Below are 17,745 nucleotides of genomic sequence, written 5' to 3' on the forward strand. Positions count from 1 at the left end.
AGATAAAAGATAGAATTACACCTGATTGGAAACCTTGCTCTGATTACCAAATGATGTGAACCCCAATAGACTTGCTTTGAGACCCAACAACAATACTGGAAAAAACAACCCCAAGAAAGCCAAACTCAGGTATATAGATGGAGAATCTAGACCCGATGAGAACCCGTTCAAAGAACCTAGATTATATCAAAATCTAGACCCATTGAAGAACCCGTCTCAAGAACCTAGATTACAAAGGAAGAACGCCACAAAGGTTTTGATTTACCCTTGATAAGTTCAGAAGTTCAAGACGAACAAGAGGAGATCACTCAATTCTCAATCACAATTCCATATAGTCTGCCTCTCAAATGAGGTTACAATTGGTTTAAATAGACAATCCCCAAAAATCCTAAGTAAACAATGCGTCGGGTACTATAGCGTGAACAGTGCCATACGCCGCGCTACAGTAACTTCTGAAACCCTAGTAAGACATAAAATTATAACTTTCCAAATAAACCCTTGGCCAAAATACAAGGCCTTCCCCAAACCCTAGTTTATTAGAAATAAGACATGTGGGCTGGACATCCCCGGAGCCCAATTATTCTTGATTAATTCATTTGACTAATAAATTAAGGCCTTTTAATGAAATAAATAAATCCATGGCCTTCCATAACAATAGGCCCAAGTCGTGTCTTCTATAACTTGGATCAAGTAGAGCAAAACTGGTTCTCCTTCTTTCAAGCCCGTCATGAGTGTTGGGCTCTTGCTATCTTAATCCCAATTGGATTGCACCAATTCTTGCATTGCTCTCTTGATCTTCGTGGCTCTTAATCTTGTAATTGATCCTTAACACTTGGTCCACCTTGGGGCCCATCATTAGTTACTTTTACTTTATATTTTGTGTAATCTCATTTTCAATAATACAACATTATATAATTTTTTTTCATTTCCCTCTCTTCGGTTTCCCTCTCTTTAGTTTCCCTCTTATGAGAAGAGGAAATTCAAAAATTATGGATACTAGCCATACTCATACCAGTGTCCTAATGCTTCCAAGGCTAGCTCATGGCCACATATCGCCATTCCTAGAAGTTGCAAAGAAGCCTGCAAAGAGAAACTTCCATTTCCATTTTTGTTCTACACCTATAAACCTCCATCCTATCATAGAAAAGCTTCGTGAAAATTATCCATTTTCAGTAGAACTTGTGGAACTCCATCTTTCATCATTGCCGGAGCTTCCTCCACATTACCACACAATAAATGGCTTGCCACCCCATCTCATGTCAACCCTTAAGAATGCCTTTGATATGGCCTCTCCAAACTTCTCCACCAACCTAAAGAATTCGAGCCCTGACTTGCTTATTTATGATTTTCTTCCACATTGGGCATCATCTCTAGCTTTGTCGCAAAACATTTCGACTGTCGAGAGCTTACCTGCTAATGCTACAGTGGCATCTTTTGCTATGTACCTTACCATGAACCCGAGTGTTGGATTTCCCTTTCTAGAAATTTGTCTTCAAGACGATGAGTTTTGTAAGTTTACAAATTTGCTCGAATTGTCTGCAAATAATTGAGCATAAGAATGCTTTGAACAATCTTGTAAAATCATTTTGATAAAAACTTTCAGAGAGATTGAAGCAAAATACATTGACTATCTCTCAGTTCTAATGGGAAAGAAGATTGTATCGGTTGATCCACTTGTTGAAGACCCTATCCATGAAGATGAGAATGGGAATCCTAGAATGGTTGAACAACCAAAAACGATCATCGGCTGTGTTTGTTTCATTTTGTAGTGAGTATTTTCTATCCAATGAGGAAATAAAAGAAATAGCTTTTGGGTTTGAACTTAGTAGAGCACCTTTCATATGGATAGTGTTGAGGAAAAGACACTCGCTGTAGTAGAATAACACAATAAGGATCAGGTCATGAAGGAGAGGCTCACGTCTGAGCACATTCCATTGCACCAAGAATCTTTTGTAGTGGGTGCGGCAGAATAACAGAATTGAGAATCTCTTGTGGTCCCAAAGTCTAGAAACTATATAATATATTTCCTTCATTTTTCATTATCTTAGCTTTGTATAAAGAGCAATGCTACACAACCTCCCAACCTCCACACACCATTTTTTTTCAAATTTTTAATATTTTTTAAAATTTTTTTTGACTTTATTCTTTTTAAATTAATTCAATTATTTTATTCATTATTCATATATTAAAGATTTGATAAAAGAAAAAAAAATTAAAAAAAGTGTGGTGTGTGGAGGTTGTGTGAATAGTAGGAGGTTGTATAGATTTTTTCTTGTATAAATAGGACCCAAAAGGTCATTGTATTTATTAGAACAAAATATGCAATATCACTCTGTAAAAAATTTCTTCTCAATAAGAACTTTTCTCAAACACTTGGTCTCCTTTATGAAACTCTAACATGGTATCAAGAGCCAAAATAAAGCTCGCGCTATCTTTTTTTTTTCTTTTATTTTTTTTTCTCTTCTTCAAATCCCATCCATAGCGTCCAACAACAAAAATCCAGAATCTCCTTTGTCGACTCCACCACCAAATCTCAACTCCTACCTTTTAAATTCTGCCTCTCACTTCATCACTCTCAAACTCACCATTGATAACTATCTCTTGTGGAAGGCACAAATTGTACCTTTCCTTAAGGGTCATCAGCTTTATGGTTACGTCGATGGTACCCTTCCTAAGCCTCCATCCACCATTGAGGAAGCTCTTAATCTTGAGTATACTCAATGGCTTCTTCAAGATCAATTGATTATATCTGTTGTCAACTCTTCATTATTTGATAATGTTCTTTCTCATGTTCTTAAGTGTACCACTTCACACGAAGTATGGACTACACTCCAAAATCTTTTTGCTACCCAGTCCTCAGCACATGTACTGCACATTCAATACCAACTAGCAACTCTAAAAAAGGGTTTTAAAACAAGCTCAGAATACTACCAAAAGGCCACTTTGCTCACAGCCTCTCTTGGTGTACGTAGTTGGGCATCCTCTACTTCAATTCCAATTTTTAATTTATCTGTTGGCTGGCCTTGGCTCAGATTATGAGTTTATTGTCACGTCCATTACAACCCATCCTGAGCCTTTATCCTCACATCAGATTTACGGTTTTTTATTCAACCATGAATCACCTTGAGCTCATCAACATCAATCATTGATTTTAGATACTAACATTGCTACTCATGCCACCAATTTTGGACCTCCCTCACCATTGGGCAACTCAACGAGAGGAAGAAATCCTAATCATTGAGGAGGCCATTGTGGCAGAGGACGAGGAGGATAGCCTCCCAACTATTTTTCTTCTTGGTCTAATACCAGACCTCTTTGCCAAGTGTGCCAAAAACACGGACATATTGCCATTTCATGTTACCACCACTTTAATCAGTCCTACCAAGCCCTTGCACCACCCTCTTTCATAGCCAACTTCACCTCCATCCCATCTACCCCTTCCCTGAGTCCTTGGTTTTTTGATATAGTGGCTACAAACCACTTTACAACTGACTTTTCCAACCTTAACTTGGATTCTACCCCTTACCATGGCATTGAACAAGTCAGTATAGGAGATGGCTCCTCACTTCCAATTCAAAATGTTGGCTCTGCTCGCCTCAACACTTCAAATGACAAATTTCTCCTCCACAATATTTTGCATGTTCCTTATATAGTGAAAATTTTAATTTCAGTTTGTCAATTCTGTTTAGATAACTCCTTCTATTTTGAATTTCATTCGTTTCATTTCTTTGTGAAGGATTTGCAAACTCAAGTGTCTCTTCTTCGGGGAACAGTTAAAGATGGCCTCTATGTTCTTCCTGCATGCTCGACCTCCTTAGAAGCATCTTCATCTAATTTTTCGACCTCCCCACAAGTCTATCTTGGTGAAAAAACAACACCTCAAATTTGGCATGCTCGACTTGGGCAGCCTTCCTCTCACATTACCTCCTTAACTCTCAACAAATTCCATCTTCCGGTGACCAGTTTGAGTGTCATAGAATCCTATCCAGTGTGCCATCAAGCAAAACTCATGCACTATCTCACCCTTCTTCTCCTTCATGCTCACAGATGCCTTTTTAGTTTTTATTTTTGGATGTATGGGGTCCTGCCCCAATGTTATCTTCATTAGGATGTCGGTTTTATTTTTCTATTTTAGCTGACTATTTTAAATAAATACTGATGTTTCCCATTTAATCTAAATCCAATGTTTCATCTATTTTTCTGGCCTTTTTGCAATATGTAAGCAACACTTTTTTCACCAATGTGATATTAGTGCAATTGGATTGGGGTGGGGAATTTCGCCCACTCCAATTCTTACTCAAATCATGTGGAATCACTCATAGAGTTACTTGTCCTTATTCCCATGCCCAAAATGGCAATGTCGAATGTCATCATCGAAACATTGTTGAAACAGGCTTGTCTCTCTTAGTACATGCCTTTATCCTACACAAATATTGGGTTAAGGCCTTACAAACTACTGTTTATCTCATTAATCGCATGCCCACATCAATTCTTCAAAACTCCTCTCCATATCAAATGTTGTTTAATCAAACACCTGATTATAAGTTTTTGCGTACCTTTGGTATCGCTTGTTGGCCCAACTTAAGGCCCACAAACCTTTACAAAGTAGATTTTAGGTCCAAGTTGTGTGTGTTTATGGCCTACAGCCTTGATCACAAAGAGTACATCTGCTTGCATATTCCTACAAGCCAGAAATATCTCTCTCGGGATGTACATTTTATTGAAAGTGAATTTTCATTTGTCATGTAGCCCACTAACTCCTCACAATCCACTTCATCTCATACTGGGCTCTCACATCCTTCCTATTTCTTGCCTCCCTCACCGAATCCCTCTTTATTTCATTTACCTATTAATGGTCGACTCATGTCTTCTACCTTAGGCCCACCATGTGCTTCACGTTCCAGTCCATCTAGTTACTCTCCAAGCGCACCTTTGTCACTTTCCCCATCACCCTCTCTCAAATCTTGATCTTCTCTTCTAAACTCTAACAACCCCAACCCTAATTTTCCTATTTCCTTTGAGTTGGCATCACTCTCTGAACCTATTACAGCTTCCTCTCACCACCCCATGGTTACACGTTTGAAATCCCTTGCTCATCGTCCTCTCCATCGAACCGACGACACCATACCATGGCCACCTCCTAAACACATTGTTTTCCTTACTGTCTCGACCTTTACCCCCATACCAGAAGAACCTTTGTCATACACATAAGCCTTAAAATACTTGGAGTGGCTTGCTGCCATGTGGCTGAGTTTCAAGCCCTCATTCACAATTACACCTAGGATTTTGTCCCACCATCACCCAACCAGAATGTTCTTGGGTCTAAGTGGGTCTTGAAGACCAAGCGTAGGGCTGATGGAACCCTTGAACGCCTCAAGGCACGCCTTGTGGCCAAGGGCTTCCATCAGCAACAAGGTCTGGATTACACCGGGACCATTAGTCCCATAGTTAAACCTATAACCATTCATCTTCTTCTTTCTATTGCAGCTGCTTCCAAGTGGTCGTTGCGTCAACTGGACATCTTGAACTCTTTCTTGCAAGGTGAACTCGAAGAAGATGTGTTTATGCAACAACCTCCTTTGTTAATCTCGATCTCCCCTCTCATGTCTGTAAACTTAAAAAGTCTATCTATGTTTTAAAACAAGCCCCTAGCGCATGGTTTTTGAAACTTACAGATAGACTTATTTCCTTAGGGTTTCATGGATCTAAATCTGACTCCTCACTGTTTATATTACAAACGGCTTCTTTGTGTCTTTATGTCCTGGTTTATGTGAATGACATAGTTGTTACTGGTTCTAGTGATTCACTCATAGCCGACTTCATTACTGCACTCGGCATTCACTTTCTTGTAAAGGACCTTGGTTCATTGCATTATTTTTTGGGAATTGAAGGCTCTAAAACATTTGCTGGCTTTTGTATGTCTTAGTCAAAATATATTTTGGATCTCTTGGTTCATACTAATATGCATAAGTCAAAGTCAGTTTCCACTCCAATGTCCTCATCGGTCAAACTTACAGCCCTTGAAGGAGCTTCATTTGAGAACCCTCAGTTTTACCATAGCATTGTTGGCAGCCTCCAATATCTAGACTTTACTCGGCTTGATATCTCCTATACTGTCAACAAAGTGTGTTAGTACATGCATTATCCACGGCTGCCCCACTAGCAAGTCGTCAAACGCATTTTGCATTATTTAAATCTCATATAGCATTTCGGTCTCTTCTTTACTCCATCCATCATCTGAATTGAAGTTGAATGCATTCTCTGATATTGATTGGGCTGGTTGCCTAGATGATCGCAAATCTACTGGTGGGTTTTGTATTTATTTTAGTTCTCATTTAATTTCTTGGGGTTCAAAGAAACAACCCACAATTGCATGGTCTTCTACTGAAGCCGAATACAAGGCAATAACTAACACTGCATGTGAGTTGCTTTGGCTACAGTCCCTTCTCAAAGAGTTAGAAATTTTCCCCAATGATCCACCTACTCTATGGTGTGACAACCCGGTGCTACATGCTTAACTGTTAATCCTATTTTGCACTCTTGTACTAAGCATGTTGATTTGGACTATCACTTTGTTAGAGATTGTGTTGCAACCAAAACTCTACAAGTCTCTTTTCTGTCTAGCAAGGATCAGATTACTGACATCTTTACTAGACCCTTGTCTTCAGCACGATATGGCCATCTATGATCAAGCCTCAACATTTCCAATGTGTTGCTTGGATCATGGGGGATTGTTGAGGAAAAGACACCTGCTGTAGCAAAACAACACAGCAAGGATTAGTTCACGAAGGAGAGGCTCACGTCTGGGCACATTCCATTGCACCAAGAATCTTTTTTAGTGGGTACGGTAGAATAACAGAACTGAGAATCTCTTGTGGTCCCAAAGTCTAGAAACTCTATAATATATTTCCTTCATTTTTCATTATCTCAGTTCTGTATAAATAGGTATTTATTAGAACAGAATAGGCAATATCGCTCTGTAAAAAATTTCTTCTCAATAAGAACTTTTCTCGAACACTTGTTCTCCTTTCTGAAACTCTAGCAGGTAGTCAGATTCCCCACAGGTGCCAAAGACATTACACTTGAAATGGCACTTTCAAAAGGTTTTCTTGATAGGGTTGGAGATGAAGGAATGGTTATGGAGGGATGGGCACGGCAAACAAAGATTTCAGAGCATCCTAGCATTGGTGGCTTTGTGAGTGTGTGAGTCACTGTGGATGGAATTCTGTGCTGGAGAGCATGAAGCTTGGGGTTCCAATTACAGCCATGCCCATGCACCTTGATCAGCCATTCAATGCTAGGCTGGTGGAGGAACTTTGTGTGGGTGTGGGTGTGGAAGTCAAGAGAGATATGAATGGGAGGCTTGAAAGAGAGGAGGTGGCAAAAGAGGTCAGGCGGTTGTGGAGAAATCTGGAGATCAGGGTGTGAGGCGAATGACAAAAGAATTAAAGGAGAAAATAAGAAATAAGGGTGATGAAGAGATTGACGAAGTTGTGCAGGAGCTGGGACAACTCTGTAGGAATAAAAACAAGGCTGATCTATTTACCGGTTTAAGGTCTAGTACTGCTACTCACTTCCCCGGAAGATTTTTTTCTTTTTTAAAGCATTCTCTGAAATTTATTTTACAAGGATTTGGGATATGGAGACTTTTCCAGATATCTAGATGAAGAAGTAAATGACATTAGTATGTACGGGCATTGATCAAATTACATAATATTCTTTTAGCAAATGATTTCTATCTGTCAATTAAAAAAGAATTGCAACAGGATATGTAAATGCATGGAAAACAGCTGAGGTATAACCTCCTATGACAGAGTTCAGGGGAAAATGCATCAATTTTGCTGGTTTGCTTGTGCATATGATGAGAAAACCTGGTTTGACAACTGCTCTAATTGGCATAGAGCAACATTTTGAGGGTGACGTTATACCTTCGCAGTACTAAGACATATTATCGTAAATGGTAAAATATGTTTGAAGGAGATCAAGACCGTGCAGGATTATTGAACACCTACAATACTAATACATTTATTTGAGAAAAATCTCAGAAGCCAAACCACTGACTAATGCTGGAGATTTCAGTTTATGGATTCTATATATGCTTGCTCAGCTCCTCGAGTTTCGTCATCCTCAGTCTCTCACTCTGGGTTAGCAACTGGAAATAATATCCCAAATAAGATATTAGAGAGGAAAAATGAGATGAGATAACAAGGGAAAGAATGTTGGTATTTTAGGGGATGATATACTTTCAGAACTAACCTCCATTAATGTGGCTATTAGCTGAGTTTTTTCTTTGTTCTTTTCATTGAAAGCGTCTAAGGTTTCTTTGTATTCCTTCTCCTGTAGTCAACCAAACAGAGAATAACTTTGCAGTGATAATCCAATTTCACTTCTCTACCAATCATTTGATGCCAGGTCAAGGGGTATTGGGACAATGATGATAAAGGGATGATGAACATTCTTGGTATGTACAAATTCTTAGAGAAGACCATTGGAGACATAAGCAAAACTAGCAAATACCTTCTTCTGGCAGCTCTGTCCTAATGTCTTCAGATCTCGGCTAGCCATATCAACCTTCTTACGTACAGCTGCAACTTCCTTTCTCATTGGATCTGTGAGTTCTTCTAGCTCCTAGCAGATCATATCAGCAAAAGGTTAGAACAAATGAATAACATTTCTGTCAATTAAGAACTAAGAACAACATGAGTTTTGCATAATTCAGTGAGATATCATTTTCTTTCTTCCTTTCCTTGAATTAGTCAGAACTTAATTTGCAGTAGATTGTAATTCGATGATCATGAGTTATGAAAAAGTGCGATAGAAAACAGACATGCTAGATGAGTTATTTTCTGGAGGTACCTCCCAAATATGTGATAAACGCCTAGATTCTTCTTCAGCACGGCCCAACTGAAGTTCAATTTTCTCCTTAACCTCCATCTTCTTCCTCTCAATTTCTTCCTCCCTGGCTTGGAATGTAGATATGGCCAACCTTGAGATCTCCTCCTCATCATTCTCCTGATCATGAGTTGGTTGTCCCCCACCATTGCCTATGCTCCCAAGGCTTTTCATTTTCTGCATTGGTCGACTCAATTACCGGTCACTTCACTCGGCTTCTCTGCTAGTGCTAGCCACAAAACCCACCTCTACCTATTCTTTTGTAATCCTGATCTCAAACTCCCACTCGATTGCTTTTGCTTTAAATCTCTCTCAAATATGCTTGCTTTGTGTAGAAAACATTTCAAAGAAAGCAAGAACAGACAGGCCTACACAACAGGATTGAGAGATTTATATATGGATCTATCAAACATTGGAAACCGATTATGCACGCAAAATGATCTACATTGGAGTGGTCATGACCACCAACATTGCTTGAAGCAGAATATAGGGAGTACTGTAGTCGCATGAAATCATGCATGCACATGGCTGGAGGGTGGTGCTGGTCATGCATTCATGGCTCACTTCTGGGGCCGAGTATTTGTGCCTATCACAATCGGTACTGGCCCCATCGAGGAGTTGTTTCCTGGAAACCACGCCATTGATATGTTTTGATAGGCTCATACACATTCATTCATTCTCGATGTGGCTATGGTTGCTTCGGTTCCATTTCTTTTCTTTCTTTGGGTCCTAATTTTGCTCTTTTTATTTTATTTTATTTTTTAATTTTTTCCCGTTCCAAAGTAGAGCTTAATTAGAAATATTAATGTTGATAAAATATTAACTGTGCGTGTATTTTCCAGTCAAATTCTCAAGGATCGTGATACTTGGAAAATTAAATTTATTATTCTTTTCTTATATTAAAATTCAAGTGAGAGTATTTTCTTCCATTTTTTTACAGAGTGGACTTAAAAAAATATTTATTTATAAATTTTATTTTTTACGCAATTAACATATTGCTGATTTAAATACAATCAAAAGCAGTCATAAAGAGAAATTAATATTTAATAAAAATCGGTTGGGTAGAATATATTGTAAACAGATTTGGATTTCTTATAATTTTTTTTTTAAATTTTTATCTTTTATTCCACATTTAATTTTGTTTTACAACTATAATATCAAGTATTATAGAGTTTAGTTTAAGGGCAAGACTACTCTGCTGTCCAGGCAATTTTTGTTTAATATATTTAAAATTATTTCTTTAATTATTAAATAAAAAATATAAAATTGTTTTTGATCAGCGGTCAATTAAGACGGTGAAAGATAAGGGACATAGAAGCTTTACCTTTCGTTTAATTAATATTACGAGAAAATACTAAAGAAAATCTCGATCTCTTTCGGCGCATGCTATACGCCATACCCGCACCAGTAATTGGTGCGTGCCAAACAAGCCACGCGTAGTAAGGACAGCAGCGCGTTGAAAAAAGTTGAAGCCCCAATTGTCACCCTGTTTCGTTCCCAGAATTGTTTGGCAAAACACTATCAGATGCTTATAAGAAAGATTTCTCAATTCTCCGATATATGGATTGTGAGAAATCGAAGCGTTAGAGGCCACCCAGAAACAGAAAAAGAAAAAATTTGATACAAAATTTACCATGGATTCTAACAACTCGCGACAGAAGGTTTGAAAATCTCTCTGATCCTTGAACTTTTAATGCAATGGAAGTCCGAACCCATTTTCTTTCTTTGATCTGTAGGTGCAATTTTTGTCCGTATTTCTAGAGTTGGGGTTTTGGTTGACATTCTACTGTGCTTGAATCATTTTGACTGTTGTGTCTTTGGATTTAGGTTTTGTAAGTTCTTCAGGATTTGATCCTAAGCTTTGGCTAAACATACCCGATTTTAAAAATCGAAACTTCATATTTTAAAGGATTTAGCAGTGTGTCGATCGATTAGTGTAACCAAAGATGCAATCAAGAAAGCATGGAGACTATTCTACGCTATCTTCAGGTTCAAAGTTGCGTACCCAACAACGATTAAAACTGGGTTCTGACCCGTACACTGGTATTCTCCCTGATGCGCTGGATCGGCCTCCAGTCAGCGGGCAGAGTTTGAATCCTCATAGGTTAGATGGATCCAAATGGGTTGTCGGTGCAAGTCGAAGGAGTGGTTCTACTGAAAGGAGGGACTATTCTTGGCGTTTGGGTGGTGGTGCTGGTGGAGGTAGGAGTGACAGGATGAGATCAAAGTCGCCCCCTTTTGAGAAAGTTAAAAAAAGGGCTCAGTTCGATGAGGGTGGTGTTACCATGCATAGGGATTATGCACCGCCTATAGAGTTGCGGCGGAGATATGAGTTGTCAGACTACACAAAGGTCGGTGATGATAGCTTGAATTCAACAAATATTTTTGGATATCATCATGGTAATTCTGGGATGGGTAAAGAGAAGGACTTTAGTGAAAGCAGATTGTCAACTGGTGGTGGACATGGGATGTTGGGACAGAATTCAATGTCAATGGAAGATAAAATAGCTCGTGTTTCATATCAGTTGCCTCAAGATCTAGGTCCCACCTCAAATTATGGAGAAGTTGGTGGGCATCTATCATCCTCATCACAAAATATAGATATACGCAGGATTGAGCATGAAAGGCTTCAGTATCAAGACCCTATAACTGTGGATAAGTTACCAATCATAGGATCCTTAAAAGATGGAGAGAAACCCACGTTTCAATCAAGGGAGGCATCGTATCCTGTTGGGTCAGCATCTCACTCTAAAGATTTGGCAATCACATCTCCTCTAAAGGATTTGGCAAGCTCCTCTTCTAGGATGATGAGGAATGAGTATTTGGGCTCTTATCAGGATGACATTCGTTTGCCCCCTACATATGAATCTTCAAGAAGCAGTGGAAAACTTGTAGATCCCATAAGTTTTGATGCATATGGACAAGGTCCACTTATAGAGTCCTCTGGAGACCCTGAAACTGGACACAGGAATCTGACATATTACCAGAGAGGCGCATATGGTCCCACCAGGGCCAATTGTGAGGATCATCCATACCAAAAACCCTGGGGAACTGCAGATGTTGAACTTGGATATCAATCTGATGACTTGTACAGAATGGTTCCACCACGTGGTCCGCTGGACTATGATCAAGAACAAATCAATTATGATCATAGACATTTGTCAAGACCTAGTATAATGCATCCCGTTGCAAATAGAGTTGATGATAATACTGAAGATGCTTATGGAAATGCTCGAAAGGGAATCATGTTGGACCATCCTACTTTACAAAAGCAGGCTGTTTCGGACTACCCTGATATGAATAGGACATCAAACGCATCAAAGCGAAGTAGGGAGTATTTGGGTTCTGGATATAATCATGTTGAATTTGGAAGTAGAGTGCCACAAAATTACAAAATCTCACAATTGAGTGCATCGCAGAAACATCGGGTAATGCACTCGAGACCAGATTATATGTTTGGAAAAGATGCAGGACCAAAGTTTTTGAAGGATAGGCTGCAGATTCCTCCTATTGATAAATACGATTCAGATATGCATAGAAATGCTGTAAGAATGAAGAGAATGGAAGAGCTTGGCTTATGTGAACCATTAGATAGGATGCTTAAAAGAAAGAACAGTGCTGAGGAAGAATTAGGTGGGCATGATTCTAGAAGGTTCCTGTCAAAACGGAATGCACCAGGGGAGCTTCAGGATCAATATGATAGAGGTGAAGAGTGGATTGATGAAGATGCGAGTGGTTTGTATTCATCCAATGCTGTGGGAAATGGCTATAATGAATATAGAGAATCTAAGCGGAGATATGTTAGGCTAGAACATTATCAAGATTTTGTATCTGATGAATGGTTGTCATCTCAAGATTCTCTGGCACACATGCAAAGGCATTCAAGTAGATTGTATAAACATGGTGGTCGATTTACAAAGGCTCATTCAAGAACTGGTTCTTTGAGCTCTAATGACTTACACCATTTTGATAGAAGAATTGGTCTTCACAAACAGCCGAAAGTTTGGAAAAGAAATGCTGATCATAATAAGGATGTACACGAAGATTATGATGACCCTTCAGAAGATTGGGTAAGTGTCTCAGACTTTGAGCCTGCTGAGGACTCTTTGGAGTTCAAGCAACTGGTACATGAAGCCTTCCTAAAGTTCTGTAAAGTTTTGAATGGGAGCCCATCTGTTCAAAGACGATACAAGGAGCAAGGAAAAGGTGGTAGTTTGTTCTGCATCGTATGTGGCAGAAGGTTTGTTTTCTTTTGAGTTTATCCTTTCTAAATATGGACCACCTGTTTTCATATTTTGATTCAGGAGTTCCCCATTACTTCAGCCAATGCAGTCAAGTGAGTATCTTCTAACCTTATAGATTTTATGGTTTGGGATTTGTTGGAATTTCAAGTTTTTAACTTGGCTCCCTGCTATTTTAAGACCTAGATTGTATTTATCATTTAGATCTATGCATGGTGATTGGAGCTGGATGCCGGATGGTTTAGTGGTATCAATTCCATGTTCCAAGACCTTTTGATGAACTCGCCTTTTGTAGAAGTGACTATGTAGAGTTCATTCAAGTGCCTTTTTATTACTTGAACCATGGTGAAAATCAGTTAAATGATTGCTACTTCCGTTTTCCACTGTTGCTGTTCCATTGAGTGAAGGGATATTAATTGGAATAGGGTACTAATTGGAAATAGGGAGCTGATCAAAATGAACTCTCATACAATCGTTTTCAACATATGAAACGGCAAAGTTCACTGACACAAACTGGATATTAGTGGGAACCAGACTATTTAGTGATAGACCAAGGGTGTTGGGCAAAGGAATCTGAGAAACGGCAGATATGCTTTACGGGAGAGCATGCTTTGTCATGGACACTTGATGTGGATTGTGATGGGGTGTGCTCTATATTTTGAGTCACGCAAGAGGTGGTTAGCCTTGCTAATGATCGAGAAAAAACTAGACACTTGAGTTTGAAGATAGCATGTGACATGGGACACAATAGCAGCAGCAGTAGCAAGGATACTAGTAAAAGACACTTAAGTGGATGAATTGTTTGTATGGTCTGATCTCATTGCATCTAGGTGTAATTTCTAACTTTCATCATTAACTCCTTGCCGAGGGCTTGTGCACCTGCAGGATTAGTCGAGACTTTGTTCTTGGACACCCAGTGCCAATAAAAAAAAATCTAACTTTCATCATGCATGGTATTTATTGTCAAAGCCATTCTAACATGGTCATAAATATAGTTACTAGTAGAATTTATATTCAAAGCCATTATGAGTCTTGCTAGATGTATATCTACGTTTTGTTTGCATGTATCCTACTATACTTGCAATTGTTTTAAATTATTTAATTAGGGAAATGGGCTTCATTGAATTCCTTGATGCAAAGTACAGGTAATATGATCAATCTTGCAGATATTACATTAATGCTAAAGAATGGATGAGTTTATTTACACCACCAAACCCAACCCCCCCCCCCCCCCCCCCCCCAAGAGGGCATCTATTTTTTTTTGGTTTTTGGATTTCTCTGGGGTGTTAATAGATAATATATTTCCCTGGGGTTGGGCTGAATGTGCATTTTAAAGAATATGATCAGAAGCCTTGTACTCATGGATGTGGCTACACATGGAAGACTTGCGTTTTCTCAAAGAATTAGTGTCATGGACTGAGGATTTGATAACCCTGATTAACCAGCTCAAATTGTCATGGCGTTTTTTAAAGCTCCATGGCATTTATGTACTGATTGGAGATTCTTATGGAACAACTTTAACCTTCAGATCCAATTGTATGAATGAGCAAGCAGAAAATGAATGTCAGTGATCAAATGTATAAGTCTGAGGATCAGTAGATAAGTTGGCTATGCAATAACCGAGCTTGCTCAGCTTGTACTGCCTAAAAGGCACAAGGAATTTTCTAGTTACTTGATGATTATTGATCAACTGCTGATCTTATTGTCCGAAGCTTACCTGCAATGCTCTGTGTCCAGGCTTCTTGCAGTTAAGAGAGAGAACTACATACATGAGAAGAGGTGTGATATTACTTAAATTATGTCTGCATTTGCAGATATTGTCACACTCTATCTTCAAAAAAGAATTTTTAGTTTGGGACTCTGATGTCACAGATCTTTTTTTGAAGTGGTAGTATAGGTGTTGACAGGTAAGAGAAGGTAAGATTGGAAAGAGGCAGCAGTTAGGAATGGGCCAAAATAGTCTTTGGGTGTCCGAAGTTTCTGTTTGATATGGGATATGAGACCTGCACTTATTAATAGACAGTGTTTCGTGATTGAGTATTCAGCTTGGTAACGATTGAGGTAGATTTGGTCGATCCAAATATGGAAAGAATGGTTCTTGAATTACCAATGTGTATTTTCTATTTATTGAAAATTTTTTAGTAGAATTTTTAGTTACCATCATTGATTTACTTCTGCAAGACTCATAAAAAAAAAAAAAATTACTTCTGCAAGCTCCCTTGGCAGTGGGATTATTTGTTAATTTTTATCTGCCAACCTGTTGAAGATTTTGAGTGGTATCTTTTTTCTTTCTTCCCCACACCCCGCCCCGCACCATGCCCGGAATGGTTTCCATCCCGCCCCCCCCCCCCCCCCCCCCCCCCCCCCCCCCCCCGCCCCGGGTGCCGGGGGGCGGGGTTGAAAACCTCATCTGCCCTGCCCCCCACCTAGGCCTACCCATTGGGTCTAAAAATTCTTTTTGGACCCAAATTATAATATAATTTAAAATTTATAAATACAAAAAAACCTTTAACTATTAAGTCCTACATTACTTCTGTATGACTATTGTATTGGCTTGGACTCCTATATAAAGGTTGGCCTAGGAGGCTTTATATAAATATTTATATAAATATATAAAATTTATATTTCCATGTGGGCTGGGTCGGACGGGGGAGGGTTAGCGGGGGCCAGCCCCACTGCCCACCCCTAGCGTCTAGTCTCATTATATAGCCATTCCATTTACTTGTTTTCATTGTATGGTCTCATTGTTTCCGTTGTATAGTCTCATTGTTTTCATTCTTGATAGCTGCTCTGAATTCACTTGTTGACTTGGATGCTGCTTGTTTGTTCTCTATTACATACTTAATCTCACGATAATAATATGGAAACATATATAAAGTAGGCAATTATAACAATTATCTAATGGTATTTATAGAAGGCATACCCATAATGTTCTTTGTAGTTGTTGCCTGTTGGCTAAAATGTATTTGGTGCATCATATTTGTCTTTTCAATGCTGTAATTAATAATGCTAACACAGTACACTTTTTTGTTTATATAATATGTTCTGTTACAGCGTCTCAAAGGAGTTCATGGACACTCAACGCTTGGTAACACATGCCTTTATGTCTCGCAAGGTTGGGCTGAGAGCACAGCACCTGGGTCTTCACAAAGCAATATGTGTGTTGTTGGGGTGGAATACCGTTGTTCCCCAAGATACCATAACATGGGTTCCTCAGGTCTTACCCAATGCAGAAGCTTTGGCTCAGAAAGAGGATTTGATACTCTGGCCTCCTGTGATTATCATCCACAACATATCTTTGTCAGACAATAATCCAGGAAAGTGGAAGGTTATCACTGTCGAGGAGATTGAGGCTTTTCTAAGAAGTGAGTGATTCGTAGGATTTATCCTATAACATAAAATTGGTCTAACATCAAATTTGAGTAGATTAAAAGCTATGCCTTAGGAGTGTCTATTTTGTCTAATTTTGACCATATAAATCAAACAAAATCAAGTGTTAATATAAAATATATACTTAAATACAAGGCCAGTAGCCATTTGTTGTATTGAACTGTTAATATACTTAATTTCAATGACTCCTATTTGTGGCAGGGAAAGGTTTTGTAACGGGAAGAATCAAGATGTGCCTGGGAAAGCCTGCGGATCAAAGTGTCATGGTTGTAAAGTTCTTGGGCACTTTCACTGGGCTGGGAGATTCAGAGAGGCTTCACAAATATTTTGCTGAAAATAAGCATGGAAGAGTTGATTTTGTGCGACTAACATCCAACAATAGCAACAGTTGGGATGCAGAAACGCAGGCAGACAAGGCGGAGGAACATTTTCTGTACGGCTACATGGGTATTGCAGAGGACTTGGACAAAGTAGATTTCAATACAAGGAAGTCGAATTGTATAAAGAGTAAGGAGGAGATTCAGGACCTGGCAAATGCTCCTCTTAGACCTGCACCTGATGAGAGTTAGCTGTCCACGTATAACTTGTTTATGCATAGTGCTATAGTTTAATATCGCCTCACCGTGCTGGAAAACGAACACGTGTTGCTATCGTCTTATCACGAGATGACATGTTATTAAAGAGTAGTACTTATGCAAAATGTTTTAATGGCATGACATTGTGTAGGATTGGATGAGCGTACTGCATCATCCATTACTCATTGTGTAAAACAGATGTTGCCAAACAAATATGTTTCCATTATAGAAGGGTCTGATAACCCTTTTTTTTTTTTTTTTTAAGTAGAAGGGTCTGATAACCTATATGAATGCAGGGTCGGGATCATAATTTTACACGAGTTTGAGGACTAATTATGCAATTGCTGTGGTTCATAAAACATTTAAGGAAATTACGATGTATGTATGTGTATGTATGTATGTATGTGGGAACCTTAATAATGCAACATGCATATTGCAACAGGTAATTCAGATCTCCGGCAATCTCCTGTCCGGATGTATTCCCCTGCTCGGAATGTACGGGAATACAAAGGTCCCTGATATTTAGTATTTCATCTCATTTCATCATTATAATTTTATTAAATTTTCATATAAAATATAATGAATAATTCAAAATTTTCAAATTTCAATTTAATTTTTTCAACTCTTAAAATAAAAAATAATATTTT

General features: G+C 38.8%; 2 protein-coding genes and 1 pseudogene across 3 annotated transcripts; 2 read left to right on the plus strand and 1 right to left on the minus strand.

Moving 5' to 3' along the window:
* Positions 1–989: 989 nt before the first annotated feature.
* Positions 990–7,729, plus strand: LOC122294700 (annotated as a pseudogene).
* Positions 7,730–7,816: 87 nt separating this feature from the next.
* LOC122293398 lies at positions 7,817–9,456 on the minus strand. The gene is made up of 4 exons (XM_043101962.1): positions 8,857–9,456; positions 8,518–8,628; positions 8,257–8,337; positions 7,817–8,152 (listed from the first exon to the last, which is right to left on the minus strand). The coding sequence occupies exons 1-4, from the start codon at positions 9,073–9,075 to the stop codon at positions 8,090–8,092; spliced, it is 474 nt and encodes a 157-aa protein (XP_042957896.1). The 5' UTR covers positions 9,076–9,456; the 3' UTR covers positions 7,817–8,089.
* An 819-nt stretch (positions 9,457–10,275) lies between these two features.
* On the plus strand, positions 10,276–17,358 carry LOC122293399. Of its 2 annotated transcripts, XM_043101964.1 has the most exons (4): positions 10,276–10,553; positions 10,720–13,132; positions 16,188–16,498; positions 16,725–17,358. In XM_043101964.1, the coding sequence occupies exons 2-4, from the start codon at positions 10,839–10,841 to the stop codon at positions 17,090–17,092; spliced, it is 2,973 nt and encodes a 990-aa protein (XP_042957898.1). In that variant the 5' UTR covers positions 10,276–10,553; positions 10,720–10,838; the 3' UTR covers positions 17,093–17,358. The 2 variants fall into 2 exon arrangements, with proteins under 2 accessions (XP_042957898.1, XP_042957897.1); XM_043101963.1 differs by having other exon boundaries at positions 10,276–13,132.
* The last annotated feature ends 387 nt before the right edge of the window (positions 17,359–17,745 follow it).

This window comes from Carya illinoinensis, chromosome 14 (genome assembly GCF_018687715.1).
Source record: "Carya illinoinensis cultivar Pawnee chromosome 14, C.illinoinensisPawnee_v1, whole genome shotgun sequence".
Classification (NCBI taxonomy): Eukaryota; Viridiplantae; Streptophyta; class Magnoliopsida; order Fagales; family Juglandaceae; genus Carya; species Carya illinoinensis.

Bases quoted from the DNA above. Each gene is read 5' to 3' on its own strand.
- LOC122293399 (XM_043101963.1), top strand. From the start codon at position 10,839: ATGCAATCAAGAAAGCATGGAGACTATTCTACGCTATCTTCAGGTTCA. The intron at 13,133-16,187 runs GTTTGTTTTCTT...GTTCTGTTACAG, and splicing joins TGCATCGTATGTGGCAGAAG to CGTCTCAAAGGAGTTCATGG. The intron at 16,499-16,724 runs GTGAGTGATTCG...TATTTGTGGCAG, and splicing joins GATTGAGGCTTTTCTAAGAA to GGAAAGGTTTTGTAACGGGA.
- LOC122293398 (XM_043101962.1), bottom strand. From the start codon at position 9,075: ATGCAGAAAATGAAAAGCCTTGGGAGCATAGGCAATGGTGGGGGACAA. The intron at 8,629-8,856 runs GTACCTCCAGAA...ATGATCTGCTAG, and splicing joins GTTTATCACATATTTGGGAG to GAGCTAGAAGAACTCACAGA. The intron at 8,338-8,517 runs GTATTTGCTAGT...GGTTGACTACAG, and splicing joins GACAGAGCTGCCAGAAGAAG to GAGAAGGAATACAAAGAAAC.